The sequence below is a fragment of the Haplochromis burtoni genome, unplaced genomic scaffold, assembly GCF_018398535.1.
Source record: "Haplochromis burtoni strain Fernald_Lab_line unplaced genomic scaffold, NCSU_Asbu1 Contig_483, whole genome shotgun sequence".
NCBI lineage: Eukaryota > Metazoa > Chordata > Actinopteri > Cichliformes > Cichlidae > Haplochromis > Haplochromis burtoni.
The window spans coordinates 321,421-340,973 of record NW_024582844.1 but is presented as its reverse complement, the minus strand read 5'-3'; the positions used below and the strand labels follow the sequence as shown (position 1 = coordinate 340,973).

Below are 19,553 nucleotides of genomic sequence, written 5' to 3'. Positions count from 1 at the left end.
TACCAGTGTACCTGCACATGTGATGTGACAATAAAAGTGATTTGATTTAATATAGCATGTTCTGACTGCGAGATTTCTGAAGTATTCAAACGTACAGCTCTGCTATCACTTCCAACATAAATGAAGACAGAAGCTAAACAGCAGTGACGTTTGTAGGGTTACTGAAGTTGGGCTAGCTGGTATATAATGTTGTGCTACGTGACTGCTAGCGACACAGCTATGTTAGCATAACATTAGCACACTGAAGCTGGAGGATGAACGCTAACTTTTTTCCACTCGATAAAAGTTAACGTGAGGGTTCCTCATGGTTAGAGACAAATGCAGTCGCATGGCAGGATGCTGTAAACGGACCAAACTTCAGTCAGGAGAACAACTGAGATAATCCATCCACAATACCAGGTTAGACATTAATATACTGCAACAACATGGGAACAGAGCAGCTGCCAGAGAATTCAACATTAATGAATCAATGGTAGGGAAGTGGAGGAAGTGCAGTTTTTGGCTTTCCCCATATTCCAAAAGTGCTTCGTCTCTTTGCCATTACTGTTGCCAGGCATAATTTACAGATGATGTTGTTTGCAGTCGCTGCAATGCTTTCGACCAAAACAGGCGCAGCTCGATGACACCATCAGCATGCGCTATCATGGTAGTGCGGTATAGTAAAAATCTCTACCATTGGCCAAATTTATATCGTTTCCACCGTATACCATTCATACCGCCCACCCCTCTACGTGTTTGAGAATTATACCACGGAGTAGAGCAGGGCGACATGACCAAAAATATTTATCACGATATATATTTGAAAATTTGCGATAAGGATATAACTGACGATATAATTGACACTAGACAAAATACTTTACAACTCCACAACTTTATTAGTGCAAAAAACCATCAATGTATTTTCACTTCAACAAGCAGCTGTTTTATCTGCATTAACGTTATATAAAAATGTAACAGTGCAAACTCCTCGCTGACAGTTTAACCAAAAAGCATTTCCAGTGGAAACTGGCCGACGTATCCTCAGCATAACCATGTATAACATCCACAACACTTAAAAAGAGGTCATACACACACAATACGGTAACATTATGTTGAAGCACAGCACGTATCACTCCGCGAGGCTCCGCCTACGATAGCCGTAATGCTCCAACAATCCATCAAGCGGTGCGGCTTCGTAGCTCAGCAAAGTCGTACTGAAACATGACAGATTTTCGAGCGCCGTGCACATAAAATCGTTTCGAGGTCAGTAACACAACCAGAGTTCATACATAAGGACACGGGATTATAAGGGGCTCTGTCGACTTTCAGAAAAATCAAAGGGTTGATTTTAAGTGCGCCGTATTTTCCAAACAACACGGTAATAATGACGGCCCGCTAGCATGCGCTACCAAAAATAGTGCTTTGTTGTGTATCTGACGGACGAAAGCTAAACCAGTTCCACACCAGTGAAGCTGCAGCATTCTTACAAACCAGTTCAGGTTCATCGTTTCATTCAACGATCCGCTTTCGCCCTTCTCGTTCTGCGTCGCCTCCATGTGCGTATGAAAACAAAGGCACTGCGCATGCGCGTTTTACCCATATTCTATCGCCATATTTCATTTTCCTATCGTTGCCCAACATTACACCAGTGTTACTGTGAACGGTATGATATAGCCCAGCCCTACCACGGAGTCAGGTACTTCTGATTAGAGGCCTTAGTTTTCACAGGAGCTACAGTATCCAGAGTTGTACGTAGTGAGGAGGTGAAATTATTAACAAGATGATCGATCTCTGTTGGAGTAGCGTTCAGGTAGCTGCTCTGTGTTGGTACAGGGCACTGAAGATGATAACAGTGGGTGGATTATATTCTTAAACTGAGTTACAGTCTGACAGTTATAATTCTGCTCTCAGACATCTGTACAGGTGTGAGCGTACCTGGGGTCCATGCCCTGCATCAGGATCTCATCCTGTTTACACTCCACCATGTCGTTGGTGAACATGGCATGGAAGTACGGGATGGAGGCCGCCAACACGATCCGGTGAGCGCTGAACTTGTGATCCCCGACCTGAGGACAGACACACTGATTAACACACTCACCTGTTACTCACCTATTGCTATGACGATAATAGAAAACTGAAAACAGCTACATCTGAGGGATGTGCCCTTAAACACTCACAGAACCACTCCTCGCTAGTCAGCCAATAAGACTTTGGCTTCACAGCAAGCCCCACCCCCCACTTATCAGGTAAAACAACAAGGTGATTGCGTTCCTTCACCCTCTGAAACACACGCGTTTCAACAGGAAGTAGATTTCAGGGTTCAGCATAACTCTGTCAGCTGACGCCATCGATGATGTTTCCACTAGCTTCAGCTTAACGCGCAGCCAATCAGATTCCTTCATCCAACCAGCCAAGCTGCAGGCACAGGACGCAGCGCAGGTGAAAACGTTTCTCGGTTGCACCTGAACACCTCAGAAGCACACCTGTATCATGTGATGCTGACAATGAGCACCACGCTCCATTACCTGCTACCATAGAGCCAGGCCCTGATTGGGAGGGGTGGAGCCACTGAGAGCTTCTTCCTGCTGTAGGGGTTAGGGTTAAGGTCCCGCCCCTCCCTCACCTGGCGGACATGTTTGGAACAAAGAGAAATCACGTGTCTGCTCACCTGCTTACGCCACAACGCTGCTAAAAGGCTCCGCCCCTTCTGTGCTGCCTGAGCTCAACTGCGTACGTCACACAACTTCTACCTTCCTCCAGGTGGATTACACACCTGACCTCCAGCCCTGGTGTTAAGAACTGACCGCTCTGACCGGAAGCCGCTTCGCCGCCTTGCCCCTGGGGCTCCCAGGCAGTTCATAGCTCAGCCCATGACGTCACTAGCTGATAATCCGCGTTAGCTTGTTAGCATGCCTTAGCTCACTCTGTTAGCTTGAAGGCTAATGTCAGCCTCGCACGCCGCCTCGCTCACCTTGAGCGTGACATCACAGAGTTTCCCCTGACGTCGGATCTCCTCCATGACGACATAACCTCGTGCCGGCAGGTCGTGCACTGAGAAGTGGACCAAATCCTCGAGCTCTTCGCACAGGACGTCGCCCATCGTCAGCGGGAGCGCGCGGACTGGACCCTGCGAGCCGCCGTACCCAGCGTCAAAGCTGCTTTCACAATAAGATGGATCACTTCCGCTGAGATGAGACTTCAAAATAAAAGCTTTTAAAGCCTTTCATTTGTGGTTATTGATGAGTGATTACTCATTTATTTGGCCTTAATGTTTGTTTTTGTCAGGATTTAATGAATGTATCAGGTGTTGGCCCTGAGGAGCATCAGCTCAGCTCACGTGACTACAGTGACATCAGAGATGATGTCATGAATGACTTTATGATTGGTGACATGCAGCTGTGAATGGGAGCACAACATCGTAATTATTTAGTGAAAGCTGATTGGCTGAGAGATAAACAGCCTGAACACATCAGAGGGTAAACTAACAAACCGATCTTGAGCCTGCAGTTCCTCCAGCATTCAGCAGAGGGAGCACTGAGTCAGTCCTCATACACTCCTGTGTTAAAATTCAAATGTTTTGGCCTTTGTAGATAATTTCCCCTTCATAACAACTGCACAATGACTGGATTCAGCAGAAGGGAGGACACATTTTTAACTCACCTCTTTGCATTGATAGGTGGATGGTGACAAAACTCACTGTAGCTGCTACGTGTCTGCTAGACTTCACCTCAGCTAACTGGAAACTGAGCTAGACCTCTGAACTGTGTTTAATGAGATTATCTGACCAATAAGATTGCTGCTGTGACCATTTAAGGATTCTGATTGGATGTTACTGATAAGGTGTATGTGTATGCTAAGCTAGCTAGCAGACAACTGGCTGACAACTCCACCCAGTCCTCCAAATATGGTCACCACAGGAAACAAACATGGCAGCAGGTAATGTTACAGTCTTTTATACGGCCTGGCCTCAGTGATGTCACCCATTTATGGGTGCTTCCAAGGTCGCCAATTTGGCTGAAAAAACTTGAAGGTGGCGAAGAGGGGCGGGCCTGATTGTGAACCCACATGCTCACTGGCTAACGCCCTGTGACTGCCACCTGTCGAGGGTTTGGAGTGAGTGGGTTCCTGGCCATTACCCAATGAGTATGCAGCTTCACCACTTTGAAATACAGGCTGTGTCCCAATTCAGGGTCTGCAGCCTTAAAGTACGCAGCCTCAACGATCCTCAAGGGCCGCGTACTTAAAGACCGCCAAGGCCGGAACTGCAAGGCTTGTGAGATGGGACGGTCTAGCGTCCATTGCGCTGCCCAGGTTGCCTAGCAACCATGATACTAACAGCTGGAAACGTGTCATACAGCTGTGTTTGACAGAAATGAAGGAGAAAATCTTTTGTTCATTTGTTTGTTTCTACATGAGCTTTGATCATTCTCTGTAGGATTAAGCTCAGCTATTGGACGGTGTATATTTTAAAGTAAAGGCTTTAAAACCAAGTTAGTACAAACGTCACTAATGTCACATGACTTTGCCGACATGTGGCCAACAGGAATGTTTAATGGTCTTCGTTATTAAACATTTGCACATAAATAAGTGACATAATATTCAGTACTTACTTAAAGTTTACTCTTCGGCCGCCCCTGATCTGCTGTTTTCTTTTCGGCAAAATTATCCACACCCACCGCCGCGCTATGCATTCTGGGATATGTTGGGCCACGAAGTCTACACCGCCACATCCTTAAAATTCAGGGAAATGAAGGACGCATTTGAGGGCTGCATTTCGAGCAGCCTTTGAATTGGGACAGCCTTCGGCGCGCCGCTGTGACGTAATCGGCCTTAAAATGCGGCCTTTAAGGCTGCTGACCCTGAATTGGGATACAGCCACAGTGTAACGTAAAACTGAGCCCACAACCTCAGCAGGATGTTTTTACACAGGTCAAAGGTCAGAAAGCTGCCTTACCAAAGCTACTGCCCCCTGGTGGCCTTCAGACAGAGTGCAGGCTTTGTCCGTGCCCATGCTTCTTCCTCCAGAGTGATGAAGGTGAGCTCAGGTCTTTCCTGAACGTTCAGCAGACAGCTGATTACTTCCTGTACTCAAACACCTCGTCTGCTTTCTATTATCTTTTATTATCAAACAGATTTTTGCACTCAACTGCCGACCAATCAGAGAGCAGCTTCACACAAACAAAAGTTTTATTCACAAGTTTTGGTGTTTGACCTTCAAACCCTGAAGAGCACCTGAACGCAGCACCGCCTCTGAGGCTCAAAGTTGCTCAGAGACCGGGATCATGTGACTCCTCGGGACAAGCGGGAGACGGCCTGAGAGTGGATGATGCTGTGGTGCGTTCAGGTTTAGTCAGTTTGTTAGACTCCAGGTGTTTCTCTTGTGAGGCTGTGAACAAAAGGCTGAACATCTGGAAGAACACAGGTGACGTCACATCTGGTCCACAGTTGCTTCATGTTTCAGCTCCGGCCGGCTCACCATTGTACAGAAGGTCCCTGAAGGCACCGCAGCCGTGTAACTGGGTCAGAACCCAGACAGGAAGTTACTGTTCAACTTACTGATCTGTGGGTCCTGGTTCCTGGATGTCAGGTCCAGTTTTTCCTTCCTGCTGGTGATTGTTTTTGTGTGTTTCAAACCAAATCTTTACGCCTCACTCTCAGGGTGTCGGTGCCGCGGCCCTGCCCAGTGTTCTAAGGAGAAGGGGCGTGGCAGTTAGTAGAACGCGATCGACAACGTTTCTAATCGCGCCAATCCAAAATCCTTTTTTTAAAAAAAAAAAAAATTCAGTAAATGAAACTCGTCAATACACAGTTTGTCCAGCAGGGCGGCTCCACTGGCACCATCTACAGTGGGTGGAGTCGAGCGTGACATCACTCAATGAAACTGCTGACAAACTGATATCTGACCATGTAAATCAGTTGAGCTCTTAACGTTAGCACGGAGCTCATGGTACATTTTTAACTGATGCCCTCTGTGTCCCGTTTCTGTTACCATGGAAACGAAGGACATCATGTTAGGAAAGCAGTGGCTGTAAGAAACGGCGAGGCGGCGAGCAGCTGAAACATGAGAAGCAGCTGCTTCGTCCTTTGACCCTGCACAGAAACACTGGAGCAGAGGACGCGGAGACGTTTCCCTGGAGACAAACACCGATGAAAAACAGACAAGTTAGAAAGAGCCCGCTATGCTACGCTCCCCGACGAGCGTGCTCTACGCCGACAGGTCCCCGTTCTCGAAGCGTTCCTGGTCGTAAACCTCAGCGACCACCTTCCTGCCGCCGAACCAGCGGTGGTTCAGCGCCTGGATGGCTCGGTTCATCTCGGCAGCTTCCGAGAACTCCACAAAGATCTTGACGATGACTTCGGCGTCGTCCTCCTCTCCCTGACGCTCCTGATAGATAATGACTCGCTTCACCTGGCCGAACTTCCCGCACTCCTCGGTGACCTCGCCCTCCAGGTCGTCGTCGATGTCGTCGGGCCCGACCATGTTCCTCAAAACCATGACGGTGGACTGAAAGGACATACAACAGGTCACGACCACTAGAACCAACGATTCGCCATTAGGGGTGGGCGGGACTGAAGCGTACCTCCTGCTTGCGCAGCAGCTTCCTCATCACCATGTGTCGGGCGCTGCTACCGCTGATGCTCATGTGCTCCTGGTCGCTCAGCGGCTCCATGGCGCCGTCCTGCTGCACCTCCTGCTGACGCTCCTCCTCCTCTTTCTTCTTTGGATCAGCACCAAAGGAAACCGTCTGTGTTGGGGGCGTGGCCAGCACAGGGTTCACCAAGCCCACCTGAGGCACACCAGGTCTCACTGGGGTCACACCTGAAACAGGAAGCAGGAAGTGTTACCTGTTGGAGCACCTTTTATTGGTTAGCATCTTTGGATGAGCCTGGCTTCAAAATAAAGAGAGGTGAGACGTGTGGGCGGAGAAGACTGCCCCAAACTCAAGATGCGATGTCATGTGGGTGGAGCCTGTGTGTGTATGTGTTGACAGGGCTCAGGTGTTCCTACCTGTGATGACACCTGGAGCCTGGTGGGCCATGACAGCCTGAGGGAGGCCTCCGAGCTGCTGGGACAGGAGCGCCGGTCCGGCCAGCGCTCCGAGCACCGATGCTCCCACCGCCTCCTGAACGCACCACAGAACATAATCAGTACAGCTGTCTCAAACACTACAATCCTGTACTACAGGAAACACTACATACCACTGCTTCTGTGCACATACAGGCAGAAAAACTACCGCACTGCATCTACTACACTTCTTAGAGTAGTTGCTCTGTGCCTTGTCTCTGGGGGGGGCGGAGCTCCCTGAGTTACCTGAGCTGTGATCTTTGCGGTGGCGACGGCAGCAGCCATGGCGGCGGCAGTGGGCAGTCCACCAGACGTCGTTGGTGTGAGAAGGGGCATGGGTGGCGTCACGGCTTTGCCCACGCGCAGGTACTGACCACCCAGGTCGAACAGGTTCATGGAGGCGACGGCGTCCTGGGCCGACTGAGCCTTCTCATACTCTGCACGCAGGAAATGAGCAGACCGCCGTCAGAAGTCCCGCCTACATCACACAGAGCCCCACCCTGAACAGAGCTGTCTGTCAGCTGACAGGGAGCCCAGGTGTTCAGGTGTCACACCTGGGCTCCCCGTCAGCTGACAGGGCTAACGGAGCCTAACAAACCCTGAAAATGAAGTCGACCCGTCAGGCTGAGTTGCTATGGAAACAGATTGGTGAATCCAAACATGAGAACCGCAGGGGGTGGGTCACTGACCCTGGGTGCACCTGAGAGGGTCCACACCCCTCTGCGTCTTCCCTGTTAAAGCTTTCACGCCGCGGCGGAGCCGATCGGCCGCTCACCGATGAAGCCGTAGCCTTTGTGCCGGCCCGTGGTCGGCTCGCGGGCCAGCATGCACGACTTGATCTTTCCAAAGGCCTCGAACACACTCTTGATGTCATCGTCGGAGAGGTCGGGGTGCACTGACGCCACGTAGATCCTGTTGAAGGCACGCGCTTCCTCCGCCAGCTGGTCGATGATTGGCTGAGCCTGGCCGATGTTGCTGGGCCTCCCGACCTGCGAGACAGCGAGAAGGGAAACTCAAAACCCGGCTCAGAGTGGAGGCGGGGCTTCATCGTCAGCTGGACTCACCTTGATGTTCCGTCCTCCGAGGACAACTGAGTTCATCTGCTCCAGTGCAAGCTGCGCCGCTTCAGGCATCTCGTATTCCACGAAGGCGAAGCCCTGCAGGTGCCATGGCAACGGTTAGACCCGCCCACCTCAGAGTGTGGTGTGTGTGTTTTATGTGAGTGTGTGTGTGACCTTGTGCTTCATGGTCACAGAGTCCCAGGACATGTCGATGCTTTTTATTGGTCCAAAGGGGGCAAAGGCCTGCCTGATGGTGTCCTCTCCGAGTTCGTAGTAAATGGATCCAACGTACACGCGACACATGATGGCGAGCGCTCTCTGCCGCTGAGCCGCCACCTGAACAGACACACAGAAAGCAGAGAAGAAGAATGAGCCAGCAGCTCGCCGCTCAGCAAGGAGGCGCTGCACGCTGTTACTCACCGATTGCAGAGGAGACAGAGCGTCGCCCAAACCCATCGTCAGAGACGCCATCTGAGACACACATGAGAGAAAAGGTTCAGTGTGATGAAGCACAGGGGCGGAGCCAAGTCTGCACCCACTGCAGATGAAAAACACGAGTCAGCACAAGTGTTCGTCAGAGCGGTGAGGCCAAGGGAGGTGAGAACCGGGGGCGGCCGTGGGCGGGGCTCAGTTTTGACCCATCGCAGCAGCCCATCGTTCTGTAACCACGTCACCAGACTTGTCGCGCTGACTTAAACGTCACAGACGCGCTGATGACGTGACGTTTGAGCGACGCGTGAAACCAATGGAGAGAAAGCGCGTGTTTGCTGACTCAGTGCAACACAACTGTCAGATTACACGTTTAACCTCCTGGGACCTGCGTCCACATGTGGACGTCACATTTTGGGTATTTAGACCAAAATACTCAACTTTGCTCTACATGGGCCTGATTTCCACCTACGAGGACGTTATGCTGCTACTGTTCTATCGACATTTTAAATGAAGATCCTCATATGTGGCTCTGATTTTTCTTAAAAACAAAAATAAGGTTAAAAAAAAAATCTGGTAATTTGGGCCCCAATCAGCCCGAATATCAAAGAGAAATTAAAAATGCTGCCGTGGAAGAGTTCAGGTCTCAGGAGGTTAAATAAAGTTTAAATCAAGGTTTCATTTGCATCACGTTCCTCGTGTGTGTTTGATCTTTGTGAGTCTTTTTTTGCCTTTCTGTGAAAGTTTTGTATCAATAAAATATTTTCTGACACCATGACGGCTCCATGATGTGATGAATCCAAAACTAATAATCAATATCAGACTCTCCTCAGTGGCTGCCCGATTAATGCTTCAGCTCACCTGGGTGAGCGGGTCTGACTCCCACCGTGTGACTGCTGTTACCTATACTGTTCCCTCTGACGCCCCGCCCCCTGAGCACACCTGTGAGGATACCTGCAGGTTGGTGATCTGCTGCTGCTGAGCCAGAGTCTGTTTGACGAGGACGCTCTTGATGCTCTGCTCCATTGCGTACTTCTTCGCCTGCACACAAACAGCCAATCACAGCTCGCCAGTCACAACAGCACGTGTATACACTGTGTGTGTGTGTGTGTGTGTGTTTATAGACCTTCTGCAGCGCCTCCGCCTGGTTGGGGGTGAGCGGTGGCAGCCCCAGCTTGGTGGTGGTGCTCTGTCCATTCTCCATGATGAGAGCCGGCCCTCCCTGTCAGAGATCAATACTGACTGATTAGCGATCAATCGCACAGACGATCAATCACAGCTGTTCTCTTCACGCTGTCAGAGGCTGCACCCATCCTAAACTTCACCCATACCCATCAGCCTGTGACATCACCTCAGACACAGCTGATGCCCCGCCTCCACTCACAGAGCTAAACAAACCTCCACTTAACGACTCTTCTTCTGCGTGGGTTTTTATTGTTTCCTTCAAGCTGAACACAAACTTTATCATCATCGGTACGAGTGCAGCCACACAGGTGAGACCTTCACCTGCGCAGGTGAGGTCAGGCTGAACAGCCACAGAGACTCACACTCAGCTCCAACCACACCAGCAACCTGATTGAGTGATGATCATGTTCTATTCAGAGTGCTGTAACAGGTGACCTGGATCAGCGTAGTGTACATCAAACAGTAGCAGTGGAAACAGAGGAGGAGGTCGTCGAGGCAACGGTGTACCTGCTGCTCAGTCTGTGGCGTTCTGTCAAATTCGGGGACTGCGGTGTTGGTTCGTGTGCCGCATTTTCCTCGTTTGTGGTTTTGATTTTTTTAGGACACTCAGTTCACCTGATCTCAGGTGAGCAGGTACGAACAGGTCTGCTACTCCAGGATCATCAGCATCTTTAGAATAACACACCTGTATCTTCATGTGTTCATTTCTAATGTGGAACTTCACCTGCGTACAGGTGATGATCAGTTCCCACAGTGATACACTCAGGTTAGAAGTGAACCACCTTCTCAGTACAGGTGAGCGAAACTACCACCGTGGACGGTAAGTTGGCACTTTAACCCTCCTAGGTTGTTAGCTTAGCATTAGCAGCTAGCAGAACCGTCCAGAACTTCCGTGCTAACAGTTAGCCTAGCTGAGCCGCGCGCACACAGTTGATCACAGAGAACCGATCAGCGGCTGATCGATTAATCGACCTCTGCGGTCGGTTCCGGTCAGTCTGTGGTGTCGAACCGATTGTGTTACGGAGCACGCGCCGAGGGTCCCTGCTGTTAGCATTAGCTTAGCTTCGTGTTTCCATCCAGGCACATTTCGGATCGTACCGCAGAAACTGCCGCCGCCATACAGCTGCTCCCGCGCTGCTCTCCCCGCTCTCCGCTCGCTTCGGTTCGGATGGTTCTGCGCTCGGAGTCCCCGCAGTCCGCACCGCGGCTCCGGCTGACGTCACTTCCTCTGACAGAAGAGTGTTTGAACAAACGACAACTTCAGGAGCTGAAGCCGGAAGCAGGACCAGTTTTTTCTCAGAACTTTATGGAGGAGACAAAATTATATTACAATGGAACGGCGTGTCAAATTAAACAACCAAGATACATATCAACATTAAAAGGAGAGAGAAGAAAAGGAAATAAAAATAAATTAAAGAAAAAAAGAAAAGGAAAAAAGCGAGAGATACAGTGACATTGAATAATTAAACCATGACATTAAATATAGTACAAACATTTACAGTTTTTAAAGCTTTTTTTGTTGTGAGAGGAGCAAATTGTATTCACATAGAGTTCAATTTCTTTCCTAAAAGTGAGAAAGTGAGGTTCCTTGCTTGAAAACTTACATTTATGGATATGGCATTTGGCGAGGAGTAAAATCAGATTAATAAGGTAAAAAGCATTCGAGTCTTTCCTGCTAAAGTCAGTGTAACCAAATAACACATTTTGGTAAAAAAGCACAAAATTTGATAAGATGTTCTTAGAGATGAAAACAGCAATATCTTTCCACAAAATCTGCGTAGAGGTACGAGACCAGAGTAGATGTGAGCAGGTCTCTGGGGCGATCTTACAGAAGGAGCAAAGAGTATCTATATCCCTCTTATATTTTGAAGGAAGCATTTAACAGGGTAGAATCTATGAATTAGCTTAAATAAAATTCCCTTCCCTTTGTTAGTAAGGAGGAATTTTTGTGGCAAACACCAAACTTTTTTTTCCAGTCAATGTCCTTGACAAAATTAGACCAGAAAGAAATGGAAGGAGGAATGGAGACAAGTGGCTCTTGAAAAAGAGACCTAATCTTGGCATTCACACCTTTACAAGAGGAGAAACAAATTTGACCTAAAGGAGTCTCTCAGGACAGAGCGGGACAAGAACAGGAGTGGGGAGGCAGTGGTATTTCTAAACAACATGGACAGAGGAGAGGTATGGCATCAAAAACAATACAAAACTCCCTTGGGGATACTGGGATGTTATATCCGGATAGGAACTCTGAGTAATTGTATAATAAGCCTGCGTTATTGAATAGTTGACTTAGCAGAAGAATACCATTATTAAACCAGTTTTCAAAGAACAGCGACTTGTAAAGAGTGTTACAGTTGTTCCAAATATAAAACCTTTGTGGAGAAAAGTTGTGTTTATAGATTAAGGACTATGCCAAAAGAGCTTGTTGATGAAAGTTTGAGAGTTTCAGTGGGATTTTCTGAATATTGTAGTTGCAGAGAAGAACAAAGTCCAAGCTACCCAAATGTGAAAAGATATGATGAGAAATGAAGTTCCAGATGGAGTTTGAGTTTTTGAGATGTTTTTTAATCCAATTTATTTGGAAAGTGTAATTTAGGGAGCTGAAAGACCAACATCTAACTACAGAAGAGTGCCAGAGATGGATGACGGGTGATGATGATGGCGGAATACAAGAACACAATAACAATAAAAATAATAAAATTAAAATATTAGAAGTCCAAAATGTAATGTATTTTAATTTCCTTTGTGTTTTCAAGGTCTTTAACTGTGGCGCTGTGTTGAAGAAGTGTTTAATATAGGCTTTGCAGTCTCTCCATCATTTTGTATGAATAGGAATTTTTCCCAAGAGCAGCAGAGGTCGGAGGAAGTAGGTAGTGAATTAAATCTTTCCCTTCAAAACACACTTTAAGTTCGAGTTTTTGGTTTATTGGTCTGTCTGTAATAATAAACATCATTCTGAAAGAGTCTGGCATTTATACACATGGATACAACAGGTGACAAACAGCTTCAGTGTGGAAGTGACACAAACAACAAGAATAGTTCTCAAGCTTAAACCTCTCCAGTGTCCGTAGGATGAAGTACTTTAAAGGAAGCTCCACTAACTTTGTTGCTTAAGCAGAATTTCCCTCCATGAAGCCAAATTTGGCTCCATTTAAATTCTCCACATAAAGAAGTCCAACAGGATTGTGTAGGTTTGTTTATCTCTACATGTGAGTTGGTGCACTAAGTGTAATTCCCACATGGATAGACGGATCTAAAAATAGCCAGCTGGAATGTTAATGGACTGAATAATGTAATTAAGAAAAAGACTGTTTTAACATCACCCTAACCCTGGAACGGGCAAAAGTGCAGGGCTGTCGGTTCTGATTCATAAAACTTTGTCTTAACTTCACTGAGGCAAAAGTAGATAAGGAGGGTAGATATAAACTAGTACGTGGACAATTATTAGATACACCAGTAATTTTATGTAATATTTATGCTCCCAATTCAGACACGCCTACGTTTTTCATCATTTATCACAGCTTCTTTTGGAATCGCACGGTGCACAAACAATAGTAGGCGCAGACTTCAACCAAATACTAGACTGAGACCAGGATTTCTCAAAAGTGGTAGGTGGCGTTTGAACGTGTCCTTACTGTTATTACTAAAATGATCAGGGATGACATCTAATTTTTAAGGGGACAAGAGGTTGAGAGGACACTACATTGGCTATGAAAGCGTATTTGAGAGGGAGGATCAGTTCCTTTGCTTCCTTTAAGAAGAAGACAGGCAATGAAAATATCACCACACTGAAGTCTGAGCCAAAAACCCTCGGGCACAAGGATAGGGCTATAATAATAATAATAATAATAATAGTAATGGATTGGATTCATATAGCGCTTTTCAAGGGACCCAAAGCACTTTACAATGCCACTATTCATTCACTCTCACATTCACACACTGGTGGAGGCAGCTGCAGTTGCAGCCACAGCTGCCCTGCGGCAGACTGACAGAAGCCAGGCTGCCATATCGCGCCATCGGCCCCTCTGGCCAACACCAGAGGGGCCGATGGCGTTGTTTATGCTAAATAAAACCAGTACTGTTAAACAGAAGTTGAACACACTGTGTAATAAAAAGGCAGGATGCGCTCTGCTTCGTACAAACCAGCCATCCTTTAAATGTCGCGTTTCTTTGGAAACCTTTAGCTCTACCATCAAAGCTTTGATCACATTGTTACTTTGTTAAAGACGTCCTGTCCGCACCGCCTCATACTCAACATCACCAACTCGCCGTTTGACCATGAAGGCTCTTTTCCACTCGGCGAGTAACTTTGAGCCTGAAGTGTGCAGCGTTGCTCTCAGGTCCAGGACATACCAAGCCTCACGTTTAGAGGGGCTTGGACCCTCCTCTCAGTTAGTGAAACGGTGCACAGCAGCACTGCTTCCAGATATCGCGCTGCATAATCCACCAGATTACCAGCCAGGCCTACATGAAGACAGTACTCTCATATTCTTACAGCACGTCCCACCAGGGGGAGAACACTGCTCCCATCCTCACCTGGTTCCTCTGTGCACACACAGTTCAGTCTCGTTTACCTCCTCTGTGTGTGTTTACAGGAAGTGTGTGTGTTATTGATCACACGGAGCGGTGATTGGTGATCGATCAGTTTCTCTGACTTTATTTAAACATGTCAAACACATTTACACATTTATTCCATTATGAAACAGCATGCTAGCAACAACTAATCAATATCTGATCTCTGAGCAGCCTCCAGCCGCACGTTACCATGGTGATGATGAGTGATTTCATGGATGGAGCAGAACGCCGTCGATAGTCTCGGATCAATAAATACGCGATGTTCTACACAGGAAACGTTCTTTAGGTCTTCAGGTTCCACCCTGGCCCTGCTGAAGTTCATCAGGAGGCCTCAGAAGGCTCTCCGGCAGGAGGACAGAACCCGGAGGAACTTCTAGAAGGGCATTCCTCCGGAGATCTGCCGGGCCACCTGCTCGTCCGGGGTCTCCTCCCGCTCCGGCCTCCTCTCCTGGTTCCAGTCCTTCAGACCCTCGGGCAGCGCCGTGTCTTCGTCCTCGCCGCCGGTTCCTTCCACGAACTCCTCGTAAGTCGACTTCTCAGCGAAGGGCCGTTTGCCGAGCAGCTCCACCATGTCGTTCTTATCCAGAACCTCCTTCTCCAGTAGCCGCTGCGCCACCTGCCAACGCCACAGAGGACAGGTGAGCACAGAATGATCACGGGCAGAAGCACGCAGGACCCTGCTCCGCAGAACTGAACCAGAACCGCCCAGAGCCTTGTGACTCAGTGGCTTTCTGAGGCACGTAGAACACAGCTGAGCCTACCTTCTCCACCTCGGCCTTCTTGTCGTTGAGGAGTTGCTGTGTTCTCTGGTACGCTTCGCTGATCAGGGTTCTGACCTCGGTATCGATGAGGCGGGCCGTGGCCTCGCTGTACGGCTTCTCCAGAACCATCTCGCCCTGGCGCGGCAGGTCGAAGGACACCTGGCCCACCTTCGGGTTCATCCCAAACTGAACGATCTGCAGGAGAACACAAGGAGGAGGTCAGACCGAGCAGAACCCCCACAGGAACAACTTCATTTCCAAAACCTGCACTAACAAAAACACGACTGGAGCTCATCAAAGAGCCAAAGCTTCGAGGTTCACGTCTCCCCCCGAACTCGGCTTTAAAGGCTCTCGTTCGAACGTCATCCTGAGACTTACAGTGAAGGCTAACACCTGCAACACCTCTCAGGTATCACACCTGCCTCACACAGCCTGAGGCTGTTAAGCCTCTGGAAATTGGTTGATTCTGTTCATTTGAAGGTATCGTTTTCATCGGGTGACTCCTTCAGTCTCAGCTGACTGCAGGTTGCAGTCTTATTGGACATCTGCACAAAGACCGACACCTGACGACCAATGGGCTGTCAGGTCAGTTTATGATCATTAATATGCAAACTGTCACGACCACTCATCAACAGCCACTGATCAATGTCCATGAGTGGCGTTCACAGAGAGCCGGGGAATGGCTGCAATCACAGCATTGTAGCATGGTGACAGGTTAGGCCCCCTCACACTTCATGTAAATGCCCATTGTTCCATCAGTGGTGCTGCAGTCAGGCGTTGTGCAGATGTCCTGTTTATAAGGTTGAAACCTGCATTCAGCTGAGACTGACGGAGTCACCTGATGATGATGAAACGTCCAGATGATTGAGCTTCAAGACTCTGGCTTACGGCTAAACTGTGGATCCAAATGCTGGCGACTCTTTCTCAGGTGTTTCTAAAGCTAAACCTGAGAGGCTCATTCTGACTCATGCACTCGGCCCAAACTACACAGAGCCTTAAGACTTCTGGAGGCGCCGTGGATCAGAGGCGCCGTGGATCAGAGGCGCTGTGGATCAGAGGCGCCGTGGATCAGAGCTCTCTGCTGCTGTGCTTTTAACATGAAAGCCCCAAACAGAGAAGCCCCTCAAAATAAACAGCTGATGAAGAAGAACGGTACTAATCACTCCGATGACGGCGGTGTGCAAAGAGAAAACACCCGTATTGACGGCTCACCTGGGCGTAGGCGCTTTGCGTCACCTTTCGCAGGTCGTCCTGAGCGCCCGTGGTGATCCGGCCAAAGAAGATCTCCTCCGAGACTCGGCCCCCCAGAGTCATGCACATGCGGTCCAGCAGCTGCTCCTTCGTGTACAGGTACTGCTCTTTGGGCAGGTACTGCGCGTAGCCCAGACCCTTCCCTCTGGGGATGATGGACACCTGTGCAGGTCACAACACAAACTGATGAGTCTGCACCAGCCCCCATTCAAATTTCACTCAATTGTGCAGCTACAGCACCGCGGCGATCGAGTCACCTTCAGCAGCGGATCGGCATGCTCCAGGAACCATCCGGCTACGGCGTGCCCGGCCTCATGATACGCCACCGTCTTCTTCTCCTCGGGCTGCAGGACCTGAGTCTTTTTCTCCAGGCCTTCAGACGGGAAGAGACGCTGTATGAAATCACCCTGCAGCCAACGCCACGCTCCAACATTCGAACTCTCGCACTCACCTCCGATGACCCTCTCGATGGCCTGCTCGAAGTGCTTCTGGCTGATGGCGTCTGAAAGGTGGCGAGCGGCAATCAGAGCCGCCTCGTTACAAACGTTGGCGATGTCGGCACCTGATTGGAGGAGAGTGGGGAGGACAAAGGTGTGTCTCGGACCAAGCAGGTGCACAAAGTCTGAAACGACATTCAGCAGCGCTTACCTGAAAATCCAGGTGTGAGGGCGGCCATCTTCCTGGCCAGAGAGTCTTTGTCCATGTCAGGCTCGAGCTTCAGGGGCCGCAGGTGGACTTTAAAGATGGACGCCCGACCTTTGATGTCAGGAGGGCCTTAGAGGAGAAGGATATCACCTGATTGTGACCTCACACGAGCTCATATGGAAGATGTACATGGCTCGCCTGGCGCTCTGACTCACCGATGTAGATCTGCCTGTCGAAGCGGCCGGGTCTCATCAGCGCCGGGTCCAGGATGTCGGGTCTGTTGGTTCCCGCCAGGACCACCACATTGGTGGCGGTGTTGAAGCCTGCGGCGCAGAAAGCAGTGAGCAATCGCCATGTCTTCATCATTACAAAGCTGAGTTTAGCTCCACCCACCGTCCATCTCTACCAGCAACTGGTTCAGCGTGTTCTCCTGCTCACTCTGACCGCCAAAGTTGCCCCGCCCCCTTTTGCGCCCCACAGCGTCGATCTCGTCAATGAAGAGGATGCAGGGGGCGTTCTTCCTCGCCATGACGAAGAGATCTCTCACCTGGGAAGGAAATGACATCAGCTCCAATGCCAGACTCCTCCCCCAACAGAGCCACGTGATTTTGAACACGTTGGCAAACAGGAAGTGAGGTAACCACAGTTAGTAAAACACACTCACCCTGGCGGGGCCGACACCCACAAACATCTCCAGGAACTCGGAGCCGTTGACGGTGATGAAGGGCACGTTTGCCTCGCCCGCCGTTGCTTTGGCGAGAAGCGTTTTTCCGGTGCCAGGAGGACCGGTCAAGATGGCGCCCTGCTCACAGACATCAACATAAACGCCATAAGTGGTGACCCTACAGGCCCCGCCCACACCTCACAGTTTTATCTTTGGCTGAATGGTGGCACTGACCGTCTGACCTGTGTCATAACCCCGCCCCCTTCGACTCTCACCTTGGGGATCTTGGCGCCGAGGTCCTGGTACTGTTTGGGGTTCTTCAGGAAGTTCACGAACTCCATGATCTCCAGCTTGGCCTCCTCGCAGCCCGCCACGTCTTTGAACTTCACGTCGATTTCGTCTTTCAGAATCTTCGCCGTTGTCTCGCTGACGCTGAACAGCCCGCCCATCCCCCGGCCAGGACGTCCCGCCCCTGCTGGTCCTCGCCGCAGCATGAAGAGTAGGAAGCCAATGATGAGCACGGTGGGGAGCATGCTCAGTAGGAACGTGCTGGAAGAGGGAGACAGGCGTGGTTAGAGGTGTAGGCCTGAGGTGGAGCTGAGGCCGGAGGTCGTGCTCGTACCCGTCGCTCTCAGTGGAGTAGACCACGGGCAGCCTGTTCTCGCCCTCGATGCCGAGCTCGTACTGCGCCGTCTCCAGGTTCCTCTCAAACGTGTCCACGCTGCCGATGTTGAACCAGACGTACTGCTGCGAGACACACACGAGAACCCGCTCAGAACCGAGTGCAGCGCCTAGAACGCTGCTCTGCAGACAGAAACACACTCACCCCGTCCGCCGGCGTCTTCCCCGCAGAGAAAACCACCTTCACGTAGCGCTTGTTCACCACCTCCAACCGATCCACCTGCCGAAGACGCACAGCAACGGTCAGCTTCCTGTTTGTACATCATCAGGTCCAAACGTTTTAAACTTGGTTTGAGGAATCACTGTAACCAGCTTTAACCTGATTGGTTTTTCATGTCTGGGTGACAGAGTTCATTCAGGAAGTGGAGTTACGGGACAGTCACACCAGCGCCCCCTGGTGTTCCTGCCCCATAACTCCACGGGAAAGTGCAACTATTCAAAAAATGGCTGCATTTCACCTGCCGCAGAGACACGACCACTTTACTTTCAGAGCGTCTGACGACATCATCGTGAACTAAGAGGCCCAGCGGCCGTCCTCACCACGCCTTTGGACAGGTAGTTGTTGACAAAGTCTTTCCAGGTGACCTCGCGTCCTCCGTCCCTCAGGAAGAAGTAGTAAGTGACGGTGGTCCAGAACGCCACCCCACTCAGGAAGTACATCCGGAATTCCCTATCGTCCCAGGGCACCTCCCCCTAAAACAGACAACAGCTGAGACCAGAGCTCACTTACACCTGGACAGGTAAGAGGTCACAGGAGGAGAGAATGACCTTCTGCAGACGGCTGTACCAGTGTGACTCATCCTTACGACCTCCTCGCTTTCCCCCGCCGCCGCCACCTGCTCCACCCCCTCCTCCCGTTGACCTCCCCGATGCTCTCTGTGAGTTAGCGGGTTTGGATTCTGAGAAAATAAATAAATAAATCTGGGACTCAAACAGCAACAAACATCAAAACATCCACCTGACGGAGCGTCGGGTGAACAAGAACAGAGAGACATTCAGCAGGCAGACACCATCTCTACTTTTAAGATTCAAACTTTCCTTTTTGCTAAAGCATTTGTTAGGGTTACAGTAAATGGCAGTAGAGGTCAGTCGAGGTCAGCAGAGAGCAGTAGAGGTCAGTAGAGAGCAGGAGAGGTCAGTAGAGAGCAGTAGATTTCAGTAGAGGTCAGTAAAGAGCAGGAGAGGTCAGTAAAGAGCAGTAGAGGTCAGAGGTCAGTAGAGAGCAGGAGAGGTCAGTAAAGAGCAGTAGAGGTCAA

At 49.7% G+C, this 19,553-nt stretch overlaps 3 protein-coding genes across 9 annotated transcripts in view; all 3 read right to left on the bottom strand.

Annotated features, from left to right (window-relative positions):
* Positions 1-5,619, bottom strand: part of klhl18 (kelch-like family member 18) — a 26,352-nt gene extending 20,733 nt beyond the window's left edge. Inside the window, exons 1-2 of one of the 3 annotated variants that reach the window (XM_005946409.3) lie at positions 4,934-5,619; positions 1,915-2,045 (exon numbers count right to left, since the gene is read on the bottom strand). In XM_005946409.3, coding sequence (XP_005946471.1) covers positions 1,915-2,045; positions 4,934-4,990 — 188 coding nt within the window. In that variant the 5' untranslated portion in view covers positions 4,991-5,619. The other 2 variants (XM_005946408.3, XM_005946411.2) reach the window with 2 other exon arrangements.
* Positions 5,620-5,748: 129 nt separating this feature from the next.
* On the bottom strand, positions 5,749-10,973 carry puf60a (poly-U binding splicing factor a). 3 transcript variants are annotated; one of them, XM_005946413.3, is made up of 11 exons: positions 10,819-10,973; positions 9,662-9,757; positions 9,478-9,576; positions 8,527-8,577; positions 8,281-8,442; positions 8,110-8,202; positions 7,821-8,034; positions 7,292-7,482; positions 6,989-7,103; positions 6,561-6,799; positions 5,749-6,484 (listed from the first exon to the last, which is right to left on the bottom strand). In XM_005946413.3, the coding sequence occupies exons 1-11, from the start codon at positions 10,837-10,839 to the stop codon at positions 6,185-6,187; spliced, it is 1,581 nt and encodes a 526-aa protein (XP_005946475.1). In that variant the 5' UTR covers positions 10,840-10,973; the 3' UTR covers positions 5,749-6,184. The 3 variants fall into 3 exon arrangements, with proteins under 3 accessions (XP_005946475.1, XP_005946476.1, XP_005946477.1); XM_005946414.3 differs by having other exon boundaries at positions 9,490-9,576; XM_005946415.2 differs by lacking the exon at positions 10,819-10,973 and adding an exon at positions 10,228-10,811.
* A 3,379-nt stretch (positions 10,974-14,352) lies between these two features.
* Positions 14,353-19,553, bottom strand: part of afg3l2 (AFG3-like AAA ATPase 2) — a 16,598-nt gene continuing 11,397 nt past the window's right edge. For 2 of the 3 annotated variants that reach the window (XM_005946418.3, XM_005946416.3), the window contains exons 4-17: positions 19,066-19,196; positions 18,838-18,990; positions 18,443-18,517; positions 18,239-18,363; positions 17,892-18,165; positions 17,617-17,754; positions 17,346-17,499; positions 17,168-17,275; positions 16,956-17,081; positions 16,759-16,869; positions 16,565-16,680; positions 16,269-16,469; positions 15,057-15,251; positions 14,353-14,911 (exon numbers count right to left, since the gene is read on the bottom strand). In XM_005946418.3, the coding sequence (XP_005946480.1) occupies positions 14,669-14,911; positions 15,057-15,251; positions 16,269-16,469; positions 16,565-16,680; positions 16,759-16,869; positions 16,956-17,081; positions 17,168-17,275; positions 17,346-17,499; positions 17,617-17,754; positions 17,892-18,165; positions 18,239-18,363; positions 18,443-18,517; positions 18,838-18,990; positions 19,066-19,196 (2,150 nt within the window). In that variant the 3' untranslated portion in view covers positions 14,353-14,668. The remainder of the gene's footprint in view (positions 14,912-15,056; positions 15,252-16,268; positions 16,470-16,564; positions 16,681-16,758; positions 16,870-16,955; positions 17,082-17,167; positions 17,276-17,345; positions 17,500-17,616; positions 17,755-17,891; positions 18,166-18,238; positions 18,364-18,442; positions 18,518-18,837; positions 18,991-19,065; positions 19,197-19,553) is intronic. The other variant, XM_005946417.3, reaches the window with a different exon arrangement.

Coding starts and splice junctions, on each gene's coding strand:
- puf60a (XM_005946413.3), bottom strand. CDS start 10,839: ATGGCGGCGGCAGTTTCTGCG. Junction 7,104..7,291: donor CCGCAAAGATCACAGCTCAG/GTAACTCAGGGA, acceptor TGGTGCGTTCAG/GAGGCGGTGGGAGCATCGGT. Junction 6,800..6,988: donor GGCTCCAGGTGTCATCACAG/GTAGGAACACCT, acceptor TTCCTGTTTCAG/GTGTGACCCCAGTGAGACCT.